We start from the raw sequence: 20714 nt of genomic DNA, 5'->3' as shown, positions 1-20714 counted from the left end.
TATTCTATGTCAGAAACATATTTTCACTTTCTTAAACCTTACATAATGTGTTATGCCTAAAGAAAATTCTCTCCAATTAAATATACCACAAGGACTGCAATTCAAAATATAAGCCCATATGCACAGCACTACTTAGGGAAAGTACTTGTACTGAAAGGCAAATAAAAATCTGAAATGTGTGCCACATTCTTGTTACACTCTTGCACTTTTTTAAAAGACCCCCAAAACACAGTGTAATGGGATTGCAAAACCTTCACAGACCTTTTCCAAGAATAAAAAGAAGGAATACCTTTTCTCCTTTTGCTCCAGCTGGACCGGGATGTCCAGGTCTTCCTGGGACTCCCTGCACAACACAGAATTGTTTGTATAAGTTAGGAAAAAAATGACACACAATATTTTTGCAGTGTCACTAAGTTTTTAAAACACGCTTTTTGGAGGTAGTTTAAACTTAATTATACTTCTCCTTCAGATTTAAATATTTCTCTTCTCTTTGATACAACAAAGCTGTGTCTTCCTGACAAGTCCTTTCAAGGGTAAAACTCGTGTTCACTGTTGCATTTTCACCTTGGCAAATTAAACGTGGTGACCCTAACTGGCACATCTTGATCCAGCTGAGAATCGTGTTTTACTGCTAAATGCCAATTTATGCATTCCACATTAAACTTCTTAAATGTGCTACAATTTTTGAAAGAAGTATTAGTATTGTCATGAAACCAAGGAACAAATAATGATCATACTAACTAATGTAATTCCCATATGTAGAAAAGAATGTTTGTAAACATTTCAAAGAGGACCTCTCCCAGTAATACCAACAATTTTAATGATATATTTCAGTGTCTTTAAATATTGTCAGCTTTTTCTCATTCTTTGGTTTTCAATTGTGAAACCAAGTAATTATTTGGTTTTTGCACAAAGGTTTCTTTAAGAATGACTAGCTGGAATTAGTTTTAGATTTTATTACTAACATGATTCTAAATTGGGCAAAAATACACATTTCACTGCAATTTTGCACTTCATACATCATGTAACCTCACAGATTCTCTAGTAAAGTCAAAACTTCAAATCTATTTAAGTTCCATAAACTTTGCGTCCAGACAATTATGGTATTTTCAGTAACATCAGCAGCAGTATAGTTTACTTCACTAGAGCCAGAATGGGTAAGATTTTATTATTACTCTCCTAAATGATAAAGAAAGGACTAGATCTAGGCAGTTATAGCAAGCCCTACAGAACTAAATTAGATCATAGGTGATACCACACACTTACGGATGGGCCACTGGGTCCTGATATACCTGGCAGTCCAGGAGCACCTTGAAGACCCTGGAGATTAAAAGAGCACATGTCTAGTTCCTCTCCAACTTTTACTTCAGAAATACTTATATTCAGCATGTCCAGCAGTACTATACCTGCATTACAGTGCATTTTTTTTCTAAAATGAAGGCATTATTTTTAATGGCTAAAATAAATAACCACCCCACCAGGTAGGGAAGAGAACCAGGTTATCATTGAACCAGGTTAGAGGCAACTTCTTTCTTGAGTGATGAACACCATATGTCCTCCAACCTTTCACATTTTTAGCCTATATTTTGGAAATAATTTAGTCTTTAGTTGTGCAGATAAGAACACATTTCAAGCTTTTTCTTAGAGATTAATTTTCTATTTTCTTTTATTAAAAGACTTTTTTTTTTTTTTTTTTTTCTGGTGAGAAGACATTTAATCAGGCTTCTCAATATCACCTGATACTATCTAAATGAAATGGTGCTTTCTGACTCATTTTTGGTTTGGCTTTTTGGTAATTGAACATGACATTTTACATTGTATTTAATGATCTACTATCCTGCTTGTATTCTATTTGATTGCCTGAAAATCAATGAACTCCAGTATCCACTTACTAAACACACAGCTGTGCAACTCACTACAGCAGATAGAGGTGGGATTTGAGACAAGCTTGTATGTCACTGAGCATCCTTCCTCTGCCATACCAGGCTCAGGTGCAATTTTAGACATGTAAAAGTGATGTACTAATGAGAGCTAACACTCATGGTTCTCCCTATAATCCACAAAGAGAAATAGATTCTTCCAAGCAGTGATTAATTTCATCTGTACATCCTCTGACAAGAAAAATCCCCTCAGAAAAGGCACATTTCTCATTTGAAATGCAATATTTAAGAAGGAATGGCTAAGGAAGAAGCATAGAAAGCCACAGAGGTCAGGAACCCTGAAATTGGTGCTCTCAGGGAGAAACTGAGGAAAAAATTCGGAGAGAAACAAATGAGCAAAAATGTAGAGATGGAGAGACATTGATTTTTCTTTCTTGCTCCTATACACAGAGGACATTGATCCACCTCTACAGCTTCTCAAAGTGGCAAGGTAACTGCTAATGTGCTCTCTGTTCGTTTTGAACTCCTTTACTCTGATGGTACATTTACATGAAAAATTAATGCGAAACCAAAGGAACGTCTTCTGTAATTCTTACTACTGATGTTAAAAAAAACCCTCCCCTTAAAAAAAATTGCTTTGAAAATGAAGATAACAAGTTCCACAAAGATTAAAGGGTGATTGGAGAGCATATGGAAGTTAATGAGCATATTTCAAAGGGCTTCAGGTAGGCTTCTCTGTCTTTCTTCCCATTTCTCCCCATTCCAAAAAAATGATCAAAATAAAAATATTGAAATTTGTAAAAGAAATTACTTTTAAAATGTTTTCATGCATGTTTCTGAAAAAAAGATTCACTTGCACCTTCACCGTGTCATAATCAAAAGCTGCTGCAAAACATTGAAAATATCAGAGCTAAAGCAGCTCACCAGCTCTCAAAAGGTGAAGAAACATAGGAATTATGAACTTATTAACACAGCATTAATGAAAAATATACAATGAATTTTCTCTAGACTCCTTTAAAAAAATCTGCTATTCATAAACTTGCTGTTACCTTATTACCTTCTTAATTCCCTGCAATATCTTATTTATTTCTCAGCTGTTTAATAGTATTTGAATTTTCAAAATTGTTTTGTTAATGCCTCATTTCTCCTAGGGCTGACTGCTAGAGACATCCTATATGGCACACAAAGCATGTGTTACTTTCCCATTTATTTTTAAGTAAAATTTGGAATAAAATTTGCTTTTGGCTGCCCCATCCTTTTAGGGAATATGTTCTGAATTCCACCTCAGGAGGCACATGAGATGTGAGCTCTATATATAATCTAAAATCAAATATAGATGTAAAATATATATGTAATGGGCTCTATATATCATACAAAATAAAAGAAAAAATAAGCATGATACTTTAGGCTGACAGCATGCTACATTCTGGAGCAAAACAGTAGCAGGAGCTGCATCTTTTTTTCCACATAAAACTGTGTATTTTTGTAAGCCAAGGATCCTGATAAACACTTTTTTTGGGAAAACTATTCTCTTATTCTACTACTCTTTAAAAATTCTTAAGTTATCATGGCCTTAGTGCCGAAGAAATGTGAAATGCTTATAAGAATTACAAACCCCTCAATCAATACACTCTAAATTCCTTTTGTATTTTATAGGTGTTGTGTCTTGTAACCATCACTCTTAAATTAAAAGAGAGTAGCATGTGTTTAATCCCAGTTAAGTATTTTGGAGTTTCAAAGTGCTCACCACATACTTTTTAATGGGCTACTTATTTTAACTCCTCAGTTGGCTAAGGTCACTAAGAAATTCATTTATTTATCCAGATTAATGTGCTTATTAGCTTCTGCTGTGGTGATGTTATTTTTTTTTTTTTTTGCACTGATATTGCTCTTGAAATGTTAACTGCAAATATTTCAATTGAAAATGAAAGCTATAGCTATTTTGGATTTGGCACCACAAGTCATTTGGCTTTTTTTTTCCTTCTCCATAAAGACATAAAAATAACTCTAAGAATGCAATAAAAGATGCAAAATATTGTAAATGCTTTAAATTCAGCCTATTAAAATATTTTTCAGTTTCCACTTAATAGTAGTTGCTGCTATTGCTGTTTCAATCAGATTATTCGCTTAATGCAAATGTTTTCAAAAGTGAATTCTAAAGTGGAACTAACAAAATGAAAGCACATATGTTATAGACATGAAGTATTTTCTGAGAATATTTGGCATTAGCCTATTTATTGCTGTATCCTATATCCTTAAAGATTAGCATGTAAATGTATGTGAGGCTTTAAAATAAACAAATCAAAATTCACTGCTGAAAATCAAATCGATGTTATTTAACCAAATTATAATATTCAATCCTATTGAAAAATCAGAATCAAGGGCTATTTACAGTACTACATTACTATCTCAGCAGTTTTAAATAACTAAATAACATTCTGTGCATTTCATTTTCAGTCTAGGTGTTTACTCAGGTTCAGATAAGAAAGCTACCACTGTAGAAATGAAGTAATTTTACCTCATCGCCCTTTTCCCCCACAAGTCCAGGAAATCCACGTTCACCTTTGCTTCCCTATGAAAACATAACATTCAAAACAAATATTTTCTATTAGAGAACAATGAATTTCATGCTCTGTAGGGCATTTTATATACATTCAATAAATGCTAGCATGATGCCCTTACAGCCACAGTGCCTAAAACATAAAGCAAAGGCTCAAAACTATCCGAAAGATTTCAAAGAAACCTCTAAGCAAGGTGAAAGGAAATGAGTGGTTTGTTCCTAGGAGCCAAAATACTCAAAAAGACCTTAAGATGGAGACATTAACACCAAAGAGTTTGAATGCTTGCTGAAATGGAGAAAGTTGACTTCCATGGAATTAGTCCCAATGATAGGAGATATCTGTATGTCAAACCATGTGGCTTTTGATCTGATTCCAGAGAAGCAGGATTTTGATTGATGTCAGTGACACTTCAAGTCCCAGGGAAATGGCTGTGTTGCTTCCATGGGAACAGGGTGCAGAGGCTGTGGTGGTCCAGCTGTGTTGCACGCTTGAGGGACACGTGAGAAGTTTGCCTCTTCACTGCAGGATTCTCGTGTGACTGACTCACCTAAAATGAGTCTACAGAGAGCAAAGCACTGCTGGGCAGTCAGATCTGAGCCAGCTTTAATGGAGGCATGACACAGAAAAGCTATCTGGGCCTGGGACTCAACTCAGGCTATTTTGCTCACTCAACCTAGACAAAAGGCAAACTGACACATGAAGAGGCTTGAAACATAAAAATTATTTGAACTTTTAGGCTGCCCAATGCCACAGGGATATGGATGAGACAAAAAAGTCAAGTCTTGCAAAGATAAGAATCTGTGCTTTTGCTTTTAACAAGAAACAAAGCAATGAAAAGTACACTCTTCAAAACTTACTTTTGGTCCTTCTCTGCCAGGAATGCCTGGAGGACCTCTTGTGCCAGGATCACCCTGTGGAGCAGACAGAAGATGAAGTGACAAATAAATATTTTTATGACATAGATCTGATCCATGCAGACTGATCTATGCACACTGCTTCCTTCCTGCCTTTCTGACCAGGCTTCTGTTTTACCCCAAAGCTTCTCTTCAGTGCTTGCTCTACTCTAAACCATATATTTGTTCAGAGAGACTTCCTTGTTTTCCTCCCCATCTCACACTCTCTTCTCAAATCATGCTAACACATTTTTATCTTTACTTTGGATAGTCCCAGACACACCTATGTTTAGGTTTGAGCATCTTCCTTTCAAGGATTAGTTAGAGATGAAGGCTACTTGTTACTCTCTCCAGCTTCAAATCTGTAGTTATTTAAAAGTAAATGACCCCTGCATTGCTGAGAGAAGCATTTGCCAGCTAAATTGCAGTCATATAGAAGTGCTAACCACAAAACACCGAGAAATGAAGAATGAGGCATAACGAAGCAGCAAGAAAGAGAGCTCTGACAAGAACAGCATGTACAGCAGAAAACCAGTACAATTACAAACAAAAAGAAAGACCTAAAATAAATCAGATTTGGAAATGAGAAAGTCAATAAACCCTAAGTACATGTATTAATAAAGGACAATAGACATGATGTGTGCTTTTCATATTGAAATACTCCCAAGTACAATTTTCATTTCTGAATATTGCAGGACCCTCCAAATTTCATTATTTTTCAAAATAATATCTTAGAAATTCTAGACTATTTTCCTCATTTGGTATATTACTGAAATTAATACTACAAAGTAAAGTGGAGAACTGGGTATATTTGTAGCAATTACTGTGGGCTGGATATGCTGAACAGGCACTTGCTGGCTACTACCTCACTTGCAAAATTTCTGTAAAATATATTTCTTGAGTATGTTTTAAAAGAAAACAAAACAAAACAAAAAAAATCACAATACTATTTTAGGCTAGCTCTGTAAGTCAGAACTGAACCTACAGAAGCTCTCAAGTGCCACGTGTTTGCTTAAAAAGCATGTTTATAGCAAAAAAAAAACCCCATTTAATCTGTGAAAAATTTACCTTCAGTATAGCACCCATATCTCCCACAAGTGGAAGTGCAACCTGAAATTAAAAAAGGCATCTGCAGTTGATATTTTACAAAGCACTACTAATTCTGATGTGTTTTCACTGCTTCTAAACTTTATATCATTACACATAGAGCTAATTATATATATATATGTTGGTTCAATCTACTTTAATGAAAACTCAAAAGAAAAAAATGGTTTTCAGATATAGTTAAATACCACAGTCTATCCAACCTATCGATTGTAATTCTTAACTATAAATGCAATGAAATGCCTCAAACCATGACAACAGCATAACTCCTGAACATACTAATATTGTTTTTGTAGCCCATCCGTGACAGCTTAATGGTACTGGAATTTCTTGTATTCTTACCTGATTATCTTCAATTATTTTCCTCCTCCTTTCTCCTAGGCTTTGACTCTACTGTCAACTGTAGCACAGATTCTGGAGATGCCAAAGCTAACTTCAATAAATTAGCTTAGATACTGGAAATAATCCAGCTACAGAAAAATCAACATATGAATATTTTTTCCTGCCTTTTAATATTAATAATTTGTGTGTAACTCCTTGGTGTCACCGCTAAATTGCTACTAATACCAATTGCTACCAAAGCTGAGCCATTTAAAGATCAGTCAGTGAATCTATACTGTACTGAAACAGATCCCAGATTTCCAAGGCCTGCCATTAAATTTATATTTAAAGACTCCTTGTTAAAAACTCATTAAAAACTCATTGCCCTAGTTGTCATCAGCTTCATTCACAGACTCTCCAATTACTAATTCTCATTTTGTCTGGCAATTGCTAAATCTAAAACCATATAAATCCTGGGCATACCATAAAATTAGACACATTCAAAATAAGGTAACTTTTTTTGTTCACCCTGTTTCAATTCTTACCATCTTGAAGAAGAAAAATAAAATATAAGCACTTTTTTTAGCATATTCCAAAGACTGCCAGTTAATAACAATGAGTGTCAAAGATCAGCTCAAGAGACACACTACTGAATACAATTAACCAGAAATATAATCAGCACACCATCTACAGGGTGGCATAACCACCTTTGAAAGCATGCCAAGTTGTTTTTTAGGGTGAGACAATATCACCTAGCACAACTTGGACATAGTTATGTAAGGCATGAGTCCAACCTCTGCACAGAGGTAAGCTGTACATAGACAGGGTCAGCTGCTCATAAAAACCTGTGACAAGACTTGAAAACAAAAAACCTACATGGCCTGACTTTTCACCCTTCTGCTTATGATATTTTTCAGCTAGGCAGGCTGTTACCATATCACCTGTTGGTCTTCCTACTGGACTAAAAGTGTAATTTCCCCAGTCTTTCCTCTTTTCTAATGTTCTTATTTTAGCTGCTCTATCAATGTATGGCACAGAACCCGGAACCCTCAGTGTGGAACCCCAGCTGCAAAGGGCACACATGTATGAGAGCAAGCCAACTGTGTGCCACGCAGGTCCCCTGCTCGGAGTGTAAGGCAAGTCCAGCCTGACTGCAAATGCACTCTGCAGAGCCATAAATCTGTGTGTCGCTCTCTGAATAAGTGTATGGTTTATGCCAGGATTTTGAAAGTGTTAAAATGGCCTTAATTCTCCAGATTCACTCCTGCTTGCTACATCTTCCTGGAAAAAAATGTTCTTTCCAAAGAGAAGAGTATTTCAAGAGAGCAAAAGGCAATAATTATCCTGTTTGTGAGTTTTACCATTTAGACCTGTCTGTTTAATGGCAGCATCAAATATTTTTCTTCCATTTAGTTTACAATGTGCTCTGCCTTCCAGACTTACTCTACTTATGGATTTTGGTTTTCCTTATTAAGCACTTTATCCTCATCTGTCTCAAGTTAAATCTTGTTGACTTCAGACAGCCCCCGAATTTTGATTACATCTTCAAAAAGCAAGCAATCTTTTCCACTCCAATTTCAGAGTTTTATCCACTTACCCAAATCAAATTAAATCACTGACAAGAACTGAGCATGGGAGAGACCTCTCTTTCCAAGTTCGACAATAATCTGCTAAGTGACACTCAGATCCATGATTTTTGATAAGCATTAACTGCATGGCAACTAATTCTAAGCATTTTTTCTTGCTTAAAGAAACATCATGAAGACAGTCTCGGTTTTACTGAGGCCAAGTACATAACATGGCTGTTTTCCTGTCCTTCCCAAGTAAATATTTCTACTTTATCTTCATATCACTGGTTCTTATAGGCTTGCTATGCTATCTCACTTCACATAAATTTAATATATTTGCACCAAAGCAAATACAAAAGCTTTCCCTGCATACGTACAGGATCACCTGGAGGGCCTGGTAGTCCTGGCTTTCCATCTCTTCCTGGAGTGCCCTAGAAACAAATGTAAAACTTGATAGCCTTAAATCATTGATGAGGTACACATTACTTTTTCTTGTATATATATAAAACTGTTACTTACATTAATACCAGGGGTACCCGGAGCTCCTGGTAATCCTGGAGGTCCCCTAGGGCCCTAAGAGCACAAAAGGTCATTTAGGATATAAGAATACCTTTCCTGCAAAATTCTTAAACTAACTTAATGCTTTTTGTATTAAAGAGAAAACTTATACCCCACCTGCACACCTGCTGATCCAGTTGGACCTATAGGACCCTGTAAGAAAACTCCAAATAATCAGTAGATACACTTTCTGGGATAAGGGAGATGAACTTCATTAAAAATACTGAATGTAGGATATTTATGTAGTTGTCACTTTGAGAAAGTCTTGCTTTAAGGTTTGGCTTTAAATCCACATGTAATTTTGCCACAGTTAGAGACCTCAGGACTTTGTGAAAACCCATTTTTTAGGGCAAGGATTTACAAAAATTATTGATCTGTGGTGAAACTTGGTATTTAGCAAGAAGATTCACTAGAAAAGCTAATGAGCACTTGAATAAAACCAGTTAATTTAGATATAAATGGGTAATTTTTAAAATTCAGATTTGAAAATATTGTAACTGAAAAAATTATCTTTAGGTATTATTATTTTAGATTAAGACATTCATGTGAATGCATAGTCACCTTTCACAAATATTTCCTTTTTATACCAGAGCACTGTCCATAAGCTGAATACACATTGGTTGACTGAAGAGAGATCGCCTCAGTCACTGGAGTAAAACTCCTGCAATAGCATGTACCACCCACCAGGTACACCATCAACATCAGCAAATGTTTTTACTGAATACTCTGAAGGCACTGCAGGTGGCTTTATTTAAAGGCATTAAAAAGAAAGAAACCCGGGAAACAAGCTGAATTACTGAAACAGTTATTGCTGTACAAATTATTTACTATGAATGCTTTAGATGTCTGTGTCAACTTGCTTCATGTTTGAATTTAAACTGCACAGCAACCCTTGAAGCAAACTGGGAGCTGGGAGTCAGGCCAGAAGGGAGTTCATGGCTTTTTATTATGCTTTGTTTGCCTGTTGCAGTTGCTCAGTGATGAACTGTGAGAAGCACAAATTCTGGGTGCTGGTTTACTTACTGGTGATCCCTGAATGCCTATTCCAGGGGGCCCCATCTCCCCAGGTGCTCCCTGTACACCAGGTAGTCCTCTTTCTCCCTGTGAAAGGTAGAAGGCTTTCCATCACAACAGCTCTGAAAACATAAACTACCAAATATTTTTAGGAACAGAAATAATGCATTTGGCATACCTTTGGCCCCCTTGGACCTGGGTTTCCAGGAACACCAGTTGGACCCTAAAAGAAATCCAAAACAAAACACAAAAAAAACCAAGAAAAAATAATTATGTTTTGAAATCCAAGATACTAGATGAATTTAATGGCTAAAATTAGCCAGCCCTTAGAAATAAACTATGACAAGTTTACATAGCCTCCTTGTTAGTGCCAGTATCACTAGGATCATATGTGACACTTACACTATTTCTAGACTACACTAATAGACTAATAGACCTACACTATATCTATATTCTAGAGCACTTATAATACCACTGTAAAATATATTTTGATTTTGAAATTACAATAAAAAATACATGCTTTGTGGCTTTAAACTGGAAGTGACTAAGTTTAGATTAGGTATTAGGAAGACGTTCTTTACAATGAGGGTGGAGGTACTGCAACAGGCTGCTGTGAGAATTTTTGAATGGCCCATCCCTGGAAGTGTTCAAGACCAGGTTGGATGGGGCTTTGAGCAACCTGCTCTAGTGGGAGATGTCCCTGCCCATAATAGGGGGTTGGAACTAGATTAAAGTATTTTCCAACAAAAACCATTCTGTGATTTCTTTCATTGCACATTAAGAATTCTTTCCCAGTTGCCCCTGCAGAAAATAAAGTCAGGAAAGTCTTTTCAGATTATGGACTTACTGGTGTACCAGGCAGACTTGGTCCGGGAGGCCCCATATCGCCTTTTGGACCTGGATGTCCAGGTGGTCCCATAATTCCACCAGGGTCACCCTACAAAATAAATTTGAATCACTAATTGAAATGTGAGAATTTTCCCCTATGAAAAAACTCTAAATATGATCAAGTTTATCATCAAAAGTGCCAGTACTTTGAGAAGCTATAGAGAAGAAAAAATACCCTCATATTTTCCTTCAAAAAGTTATAGAATTGGAGATATGGATCATATAACCATTAATAATAACTAGCATTCTCTTGGTTTTCCATGCTTGCAATGCATTTCATCTACATTTCTTGTTCCCCAGGCTCCTAATATGCAGGTTGTCATTAAACCCTGCCAACTAATTCATAGCAACAGCTGAAACAACAGCTGTCTCTCCCCAGCTATCAACAACTAGTGCTAAACCGGGGGTCTTCAGTGTATTCCTTTTTACACCTCTGTTCTTCTTTCAACACATGCAGTGGCTCTTGTTCCCCATTGCTAAACTCTGCTGCTTACGCAGTAAAATTGTGCCTCTTGTTGTGCTCTCCTCTTGTCTCTTGCAGGCTCCTGCAACATCCTCTGTGATTCTTTCTGAACCCACCACTTCACATTTTGCAAGATGAGTACATTTTTGTCCTTGTTCCAGTTATTTTCTTTGCCTTTCTTTCAGCTCACTTCTTCAGACTGGAGTTTTTTGGTTTCCCTTGTACCCCACAATGTATAAATAGCACAACACATCACACAGCTCAGAGCACACCTGTATAAGATCTTTTTTCTCCTTCTTTACATTCAGTATATAGACACGTAATATTTAGCTCTTGCTGATGCAGCTGAATTCTAACTAAGGGATTTCTACACAGCAAAATACAATGTCCTAAGGAGATCCAGCCTTAGCTTACATCTGAGCCAGTGTAGCTGCCCTAGAGCTCTGCCAAGATGAAGATGTCTGACTGTGAAGTGGGATTTTACACATTAGTCTGGGTAGGACACTACCCTGAAAAGGTTGTTCTGTAGTCAGGACCTGAAGTGGCATTTCTGCACTGCACAGATTTAATGTAAGGGCACAGTCCAATCTCTTTGAAATATTACTTAAATTATTCATCTAAAGAGCAACTGGGTTGCCAAACTGGTCTGAACCATCTCCAAATGCAGAGATGTTTCTTCTCCAAGACACAGGGGGTTGCTACTGGTACATTTTAAAATCACTTCACACAGCAGCCACACAGATGCAGTACAGAAGAATGGAAAGTTACTCTTGAAGTGAAAATTTAAAATGCTTTAACATTTCAAGCTTAATGAAAAACACTTAAAACATACCTTGTCTCCTTTAATTCCTGGGTTTCCTGGTACCCCAGGATCTCCTGGTAAGCCCTGGAATTAATAAAAATAGAATGGTACATTTTTATAGCTATTCCCTTAATGGTTATATAAAAATACAGATAAAAATTAGCTTCCACTGGAATGTTTACTGTGCATTAGTATTGATCCCAAATGTTAAAGACTATAAGTTAATGAATGGTTCCTTACTTAAATATATAAATAATTTTTCTTTAAGTTAAACTGTAATAATCAAGATTATTTTTGGACCCTATCAGGGGAGAATGGCAGAGGCCAAAAGACTTATTTCTTCTATTTCAAAGTAATTCCAAGTCTTGAAAATCAACTGTTTATTCAAGGAAAGAAGTAGCACACAAAAATTTGAATTTTAAGTAAGTGCCATCTTTTTTGCCCATGGAGGGCTGCATGATTTCCTGTACTAGTTAATTATTCAAACTGTTATCTTAAAAGCCTCAATGAATTCCTACTCCTTCACATTAGTTAATCCAACAAATCCCTTTAAATATTTTAGATATGTAATAGACAGTCAAACATTTTCAGTAAATAAAGTATGTTCCAGCCTCTCTTTTGTCTAAATCTTCTCATCTTTCACATTTTGATTTTAACTTCAGTATTTTCCCTTGTCCTTTTCATGAAAAATTTTTATAAATGCAGAGAAATTAAGAGAAATGAAAAATATTAAAATCTAAATAGAAACTAATAAACAACAAGTAAGGCTTAATTGGGTTCTCTCACAATACTGCAACAAATGCAGAAAACTTTTTCCATGACCCTTCAATGTTATTTAACCAACTATTTAGTCAAGTGTTTTGTTAAGAATACCAGTAATTTTAACAGTAAAGGATAAAATTGCCCAAACAGAACAGTAAAATCTAAGTATGAAACATAAGCTGGACTGAAAAATGAGCACTCTAAGAAAAAGACAAGGAAACACTCATTGTTTTAATTTTTCTTCTCAGTGTAAAACACAGTTTTGTGCACACTGACATATGAGAGATGACAACATTTTCATGCCAGTAGTGAATGTTCAGCAGCTGTGTTTGCTTTCTCTGCTGCATTCTGTACTTAATACAGACAGACAGCTACTCGTTTCACCCAGTCATCCAAACTAAAAGCAGAAGAAAGAAAGTACCCTAATGAAGATTATTCTGCTTATACCAACACAAAATCATTATGGAAATGAAAACTTATGCTTACTCATCATGGCCTACCCTATCCACTTTTGATATTGACATAAAATACATATAGCCTCTCTTCTCTCCCTTCTTTTCTAAGGATTTTCCAAATTTTTTTTTTTTTTGGTTGGACCAAGCTCAAGTGGTTTCTTAGGAAAAGAAGTAATCCTTATCTGCTAGATGACTCTTTGGTGAAGTAAGTTAATGTAAAACAATTTTTCAAACTTTCATAATTGTCGTCACACTGTATAAAATAAATTATATTTTTAATCTATAATGTTTCATCTTTAGAAATTAAAAAACCAAGGAGCTTTTAGCTAAGCACAATGTCTCTATAATACATTTAAAATTAAGTTTTACATGCTAGAATTGTGTGCACAGATAGGAGTCTTCAGGATCATTTAGATTTAGGACTTACATATATTATAATTAGTATTTATTTGTTCATAATGTTCTCTTGATCAAAGATCCATCAGAACAGCACTTTCAAAAGCAGCAAATATGAACTCAAGAGGGATGATGGCAACACAAGCAAGAGAGAAATGAGTAATTGTTATCTTTCACAGTAGAATTGGTGATTTATATTTAAGAAGAAGCACAGCAGATAAGGGTTGCAAATTTTTGAATAGATGGTAGGTAGATCAGACACAACTGAAAAAAACATATGCCTCAACTGAGTAGGAAAATAAGATATAATAAAATTGTCAATCACGGTGTCTTGTGGTGACAGTCAATAAGTAACAGTATAAAATGACTACATGCAAATTTAAATACTACTGATTTTTTCCCTTGTCAAGAGCTGAAGATGCTGTATTCTACTGGTCACCCTGCTTATATCCCTAAGACTTTTAATTGGTCACCAAAAAAAGGTCTGTACGACTCAGAGGGGTATTTTAATATTAATAAAGTATATGGCTTAAAAGTCTTTTCAAAATAAGAATCGTCTTCCACAATGTAGTCTCAGGGCATGTGTGGAAAGTCCTAAGACAAAATGCAGCAACACCAGCTTGTAGATGTTCCTGCTGGTAGAAAAAAGATAAAAACCAAAACCACACACACAGAGTAACCATTGAAATCCCAGTCCTTTTTAAGTGAATGGCTGAACTACTAGGCTAAAGCTAAGCTTTTTATTGTCTGCTTTTCTTGATCTACTTCTCAGATCTAACCACTCTTACCTCCAAAATGCTATTCAAAACCCTTTTTATGGTTTATGGAAGAAGGGAGGTACAAGAACCAAGAAGAGGGAGTAGGTGCCACTTGCTAGGTTATGTGACACCATTAGTGTCACACATGCCCTGAAATGCAGGGAATTAGTGAAATTAGTGTCACACACATTCCCTGAAATGCAGGGAATTAGGGAGAAAATAGTTGTCTGAACACAGAAAGAGGGAATGTGCCATAATTTGGAAGGGAAACAGGCAGCCACTGCCCCAGGAGAGGTTTCTGCTATATGTGGGTGTCAAATAAAATGCCCAGGGCACTTTCAAATTTAATATTATGGTGATTAATAGTTTAAGATATTTCCTAGAGAATACAGACTGGATAGATATTTTACCCTTACTCTTCCCAGAGGCACAAGGCTTACAAGTGTGCTGGATCTTGGGGTAGGTGCCTACCAGTTTGAGAAATCCCAAACAGCCGGAAGACCCATCAGGCTGCTGCTCAGTGGCATAATTGTTACAGGGACTCTAAAACCCCCATGAAGGAGGGTCACCCCATCACCTTGCCCAATCAGTTGGCAGACCTGAATGTGGAGCACCCAAAAGCACAATGACTACAGGACATTCCAACTCTGTTGAGAAGTACCACTGCTTGACACTCCCAACCTACCAGTTTCACACCCACAAGCACACTACATCTCTGGGAGCCTTGCCCAATAGCATCTGTGCCTGGTAGCTGTGAGCAGCTGCACAACACAAAGCAAGAGAACTAGTTGCTTAACCATCCCAGCCAAGCAATGACCTCCTGGCTGGAATGGGAAGCCAGGACCCAACGAACATAGCACTAACAGGGGAACAAGGGAGAGACAATCAAGAAGGGTGAAAGCTCTAATGTCAGTGACCCCAATATCCAGATCCACTCCAGGCTGTCAAACAGTGTCAGAAGCATGATACAGATGGTTTACTCATACTCAGGATAATGAGTTGAGCACATACTACTGTGCTTCAGCACTTGATAGCTACAGTGCCACCCAAAAAAAGAGCAGCTATGGTAACTTCTGTGGCACTGCTTCACTAGCTAACTGCTCACGCACCACAGCTACAGCTGGATAAATGGCACAATACATACAACTTCTCCTGGCAGTCCCCTGGGTCCAACAGGTCCTGGAGGGCCTTGCAGTCCCTGTGAAAAGATATAATACACACCTGAGGTAAAAGTCAATCAACTACTGTAATATGGTGTAAAGCATTCTTATATAAAAATATATTTAAACATCAGGCATTACGAATTATCTTCCACATGGAGTAAGAAGTACCGAGTTTGCTCATTCTCCCTTACTCTAACATTTAGTTCAGTAAGTCTTGTGGACTAATATGTACAAAATCCCAAGTATGTATATAAAGCAAATAAAAGTACAAGGTACAAAGGGAATACCTAAAGGGAAAGACATAAAAAAGAACAGATCAAAATTTCAAGAACCATTTTTATGACAACAGTTTTGAGGGTTCTATAGCCACATTGATTCTCACTGGGCCTTCTTTTCATGATCTAAAATTCAGATACTATCCAGCATGAATACTGTTGGGTGGCAGTTAGATTTAATAGTTTCTAATTCTATCTGTGTTTGATACAATTCAAGGCATCATGAGAGATTCTCAAGAATATTTGTGCTTCAGTTACTTTCTTCACAGAATCACACAATTGTAGAATGGGTGAAGTTAGAAGTAACCCATTGAAGAATGGCTTATCTGGTTCAGCCTTCCTGCTCAAGCAGGATCATTCCTGTACATTGCAGTTTCTTCCAGTGAGGGAGACTCCACAACCTCCCTGAGCAATTTATTCCATTGCTCAGTCACCCACACAGTAAAGAAGTTCTTCCACATGTTCAGGTGGAACTTCCTTTGCATCAGTTTCTGCCCATTGCCTCTTGTCCTATTGCTTGGCACCACTGGGAAGAGCCTGGAAACCTCAACACCACTGTTTAGATACTGATAGACAGTGATGAGGTCTCCTTCCAGTTGACTTTTCTCAAGGTTGAACAGGCCCAGCTCCCTCAGCCTTTCCTTGTAAGAGAGATGCTCCAATCCCTTAATCATCCTTGCTCTCCACAGAACCCACTCCAGGAACTCCATGACCCTCTTGAACTGAGGAGCCCAGAACTGGACACAGCATTCCAGATGTGGCCTCACCAGGGCTGAGTAGAAGGGCAGGATCACTTGCCTCACCCAGCTGACCATGCTTTTCCTAATGCACCCCAGGACACCAGTGGCCTTCTTGCTCACAAGGGCACTGCTGGCTCATGGTGGGGCTCACCAGGATCTGCTAGTCCTTCTCCAAAGAGCTGCTTTCCAGCAAGTTGTCTCCTATGGTTATTCCTCCCCAGGTGCAGGACCCTGCACTTTCCTCTGCTGAGTTTCAGACAGCTCTCTGCCCATCTCTCAAACCTGTCATGGTCCCTCTGAAAGGCTGCACAGCCCTCTGGGGTATTGGTTGTGCCTCCCAGATTTTGTGTTGTAGGGACCTTGCTGAAGAGGCCTCTGCTCCTTCATCCAAGTCCTTGATGAACCAATTAAACAAGACTGGGCCCTGGACTGAACCCTGATGGACACCACCAGCGACAGGCCTTCAGCTAGACCCTGTGCCATGATTATGAGCTTTTGGTATCTGCTGTTCAGTAGTTCTGAATCCACCTCAGCTTCCACTCATCCAGTCCACACTTCCTGAGGTTTGCCTATGAGGATACACTCAAAGCCAGGCCATGACTGCTTTAACATTACCTGCTGCCTCACAGGATTAAACAAAAGAGCTACTCAAGTACTGGTAGTGGTTGCTCCTTGCCTCTCACCAAGGCATAAAGAGAATACACCCAGCTAGCAGCGGATTTCTAATTGCAAAATGGGTGCTTATATACTCAAGTGACAAAATAACATCTGAGTGTTTCTTGAACACTCCTTTCTGTGTGACACTGAGAGCAACAAGAACTTAATGTAAAACGTAAATTTTATGTAAAACGTAAATTTTATGTTTGGTTTGATCCAAGCACAAGCTTTTGATATAAATGATTTGCATTCTTTGTCCATTAATAGTAGCTAAAGAGTTGATAGCTTCAGAGTCTTCTTCTATAACACCATAGAATGCAATTGTTATTGGATGAAATAACTTTCACTTACCTTTGATCCTGGATTTCCAATAAGACCAGGTGGTCCAGGATCTCCCATTTCACCCTAATGATTTTGTTTGGAAAAAAAAAAAATTTCCAAGTTTACTGCTATGTCTCCCAGTATCAGCTATGTATACTGGCAAAGTATACAGTACGTACAAGTCCAAAAATACCTTATTCCCTTTTGATCCCTCCATTCCAGTCTCTCCCTGAAAATAGTAAATACAACTATAAGAAGTTAGAAATTTAAGTAGGATCAAATAAGAGTTTAATTTGCTACATTAAAATATTATAATACAGTTTGCAAACTTAAATATTGAGAAAATATTAAATAATTTCTGATGTCTGTTGCAAACTCTGAAAGACATAGCAACCTATTTTTTTTGCAAGTTTTCCCAATGTTTTAAAGGAAAAATGTTTGAAAACACTAAATTTCCTAAAGAGCATTTCCAGTCTATTTCCAGGCTATTCTGTACCACTACATCTCTTCTGGTACCCAGTATTCACCTCCAAACCCACACATTATTACAGCAAGACTTATGCTGATTATTATAGTACGTTAACCACAAATATCTCAGCAACCTTGAGTTTTATATTAAAAAGCATAACTAGCTTTTGTTAAGTATCATAAGAGAAGACAATAACTAATTACAAATATGTCACACAGGTAAAGAGAATGTTACAGAATGAGTGTTCTGAAAATCTGCATCAAAATAAGAAAAAAGTTATGCACACATGAAATGGCTGTACGAGAAGAGCCTGATGTCAAATGCCACACTGGTGGCATCAAAACAGTACAGTTCACGCCAAATAAAACTTTGTGGAAAAGCTGAAAGAAAGAAACTTCAGGGAGAAAAAAAAGCATGTGCTCTAAACTCAGTTCATGGACAGTATCAGCAACAGAAATGCTGAAAACCAGGGCATCTCTGTTTTTTATTTATAACCTGGGAGACCTTGATACACATGTAAGAAGGAGATAATACATATGCTATCCCACGTAATCCCTGCATCTAATGAATGTCCAAAAAGAGAAGAATTAAAGAATGAATATGGCATGACACTAATCTCAAATGTACATTATTCACAGCAGTTCAAAACATGCTATACTTACTGGGTCTCCTTTGTCCCCTTTTTCAGAAGGCTCTCCCTAAGGAAAAGTAGAAAAGTTAACAGATTTATTTAAAATGGTAAATAGCACATGTCTGGTTTTGCTGAAGAGTCCTGGAAAATGTGGCTATTTAAAACCTGTCTAAAATACAAATATGCGTATTACAAAAGTTTACTTGAGAGATGATGTTGGTTTAATGCCAAGACCATGACATCCATGATCCTTTCAAGCAGGAGCACAAGGGAGGGTCAGAAACATGAACTAAAGACAGTAATCATGCATCCAAATCTGAAAAGTTCTCAAATGCAGATGCTTTATAACACAAAAAATCATAAATCTGTTATATCAAGGGAGTAAAAATACTGTTTCTGCCGGCATGAAAACTATTTTTAAAGGTATGACCAAAGAAACCAAGAAGCCTCACAGTGAACAGCATACGTTACTAGAAAAGTAAAATACATGTCTGTTCCCAAGTAATATGTCCCGAATAATGCTGTAAAAATTATGCTTAAACTAAAATATACTAAAGTAGAATGCTAGTTTGTAAATTTTCATAATTTAAAGCTTCTTGTTTTTTCATATAGATATAGAAGATCACATTCATAACTTGAAAAAGTATGACTGGCACCTAATTCATGAGGCAGCCTTTGGTCATAAACTTATATAAAAATAAATTTAAACTGGTATTAAGTAAATGTCTGAATGTTTTTAAAGCTAAGGACTTTGTGAGCTGGTAGAGAAGGGAAATTTACTTGCCTATGTAAATACCCTCCCAAGGAGGGGCTTAAATAAAGTACTAAGGACATTTAGAGACTGACAGCTTTTTCCATGCCCAAACATTTTTTCTTGATCTCCTGTACATTTTACAAGATTTCATTCATAATCAGTACATTGTGTCAACTTCTTGTAAATACATGAACACAGAAGTAAGGAATTAACTCACCTTTTCTCCTTTTGCACCAGTCATTCCCAATTCTCCTTTTTGACCCTTTTAACAAAATTAATTATATTTAAAATCTTTGTATTCTAGCAAATGTAAATAACTCCCTTCTCTTCTTTAACTGTACTTTGCTGTATGTGGGCCACAAAATCTTAACGACTGTTACAATGGAAATCAAGCTTAAACATCTGCAAATTAATTTAAATAACTGTTTTCTATATAAGATCTGCAGGCTTGTCAATAAAATGTTGTCAATTCTGTCACATATCCAGAGCACTTGTCTCTTCTCTTAAAAGTTGGAAAGGCATGCAGTTGTTAAAATATCGGCGAGCTGTTTATACAGGACAGATAACTATAAACAATATAGTGCCATATGGTGTGGATTCAGAATTAGATTTGCATGTAATTTTTAGAGGTTGTCTATAGTATTTTTGGTATGGAAAGACTCATTGTTACAGAGCAACTGCTTTAAATATTCATTATTTACTATCCAAAATATTTTCTGAATTTCAACTTTTTCAGAGTCTTTCCCACATAACTGGAAGGGCAGCTATTTGACTTCTCAGATGGCATTATAGAAACCATACATAATTCTTTCAGCATTTACCCTTTCTATTTATACTGGAGGAGAAAGGATCACATGCTGCCCCTGCAAGATAACATGATGAGTCTGTTGGTCTACACAGATCAAAGTGCCAGTCATCTCAAAAATCTATTCCTTCAAAGTCCATTGGGATAAATCAAATAAAATACACTGTGTTGAGAGTGGCAGGGAGAGGTTGGGTAGGCACTTTGAAACTTCTCCAAATTAATCCCAAATGCTTACAATGTCTCCTTTCTGGCCTTTAAGTCCAGGGGTCCCAAGTACTCCTAGTAGTCTTGTATCACTCTGGAAAGAAATATCACCACAAAGATCAGAAAACGTCACTATTTACTTCCAGTAACAATTTATTTACGGTAGCAATGTATTGTAATTAACCAGTTGTAAATTTAGAAGTCCTAATTTACTACTAGAAAGGGAATAATAATAAATGCCTATGCAGTACAGCTAGGTAGTGTGTTGCAGA

The 20714-nt window shown here is 36.8% G+C and overlaps 1 protein-coding gene across 1 annotated transcript in view; it reads right to left on the bottom strand.

The window, feature by feature from the left end:
• COL19A1 (collagen type XIX alpha 1 chain) overlaps positions 1 to 20714 on the bottom strand; it is a 177183-nt gene that overhangs the window by 27633 nt on the left and 128836 nt on the right. The window contains exons 18-35 of the mRNA XM_068183754.1: positions 20474 to 20536; positions 19651 to 19695; positions 18711 to 18746; positions 17773 to 17808; positions 17610 to 17663; positions 15568 to 15621; positions 12083 to 12136; positions 10747 to 10836; positions 10078 to 10122; positions 9909 to 9986; positions 9003 to 9038; positions 8847 to 8900; positions 8705 to 8758; positions 6403 to 6444; positions 5299 to 5352; positions 4399 to 4452; positions 1267 to 1320; positions 290 to 343 (exon numbers count right to left, since the gene is read on the bottom strand). Coding sequence (XP_068039855.1) covers positions 290 to 343; positions 1267 to 1320; positions 4399 to 4452; positions 5299 to 5352; positions 6403 to 6444; positions 8705 to 8758; positions 8847 to 8900; positions 9003 to 9038; positions 9909 to 9986; positions 10078 to 10122; positions 10747 to 10836; positions 12083 to 12136; positions 15568 to 15621; positions 17610 to 17663; positions 17773 to 17808; positions 18711 to 18746; positions 19651 to 19695; positions 20474 to 20536 — 957 coding nt within the window. The remainder of the gene's footprint in view (positions 1 to 289; positions 344 to 1266; positions 1321 to 4398; positions 4453 to 5298; positions 5353 to 6402; positions 6445 to 8704; positions 8759 to 8846; positions 8901 to 9002; positions 9039 to 9908; positions 9987 to 10077; positions 10123 to 10746; positions 10837 to 12082; positions 12137 to 15567; positions 15622 to 17609; positions 17664 to 17772; positions 17809 to 18710; positions 18747 to 19650; positions 19696 to 20473; positions 20537 to 20714) is intronic.

The sequence above is a fragment of the Anomalospiza imberbis genome, chromosome 3, assembly GCF_031753505.1.
Source record: "Anomalospiza imberbis isolate Cuckoo-Finch-1a 21T00152 chromosome 3, ASM3175350v1, whole genome shotgun sequence".
Classification (NCBI taxonomy): Eukaryota; Metazoa; Chordata; class Aves; order Passeriformes; family Viduidae; genus Anomalospiza; species Anomalospiza imberbis.
The sequence above is the reverse complement of the archived record's forward strand: the minus strand, read 5'-3'. Positions and strand labels throughout refer to the sequence as shown.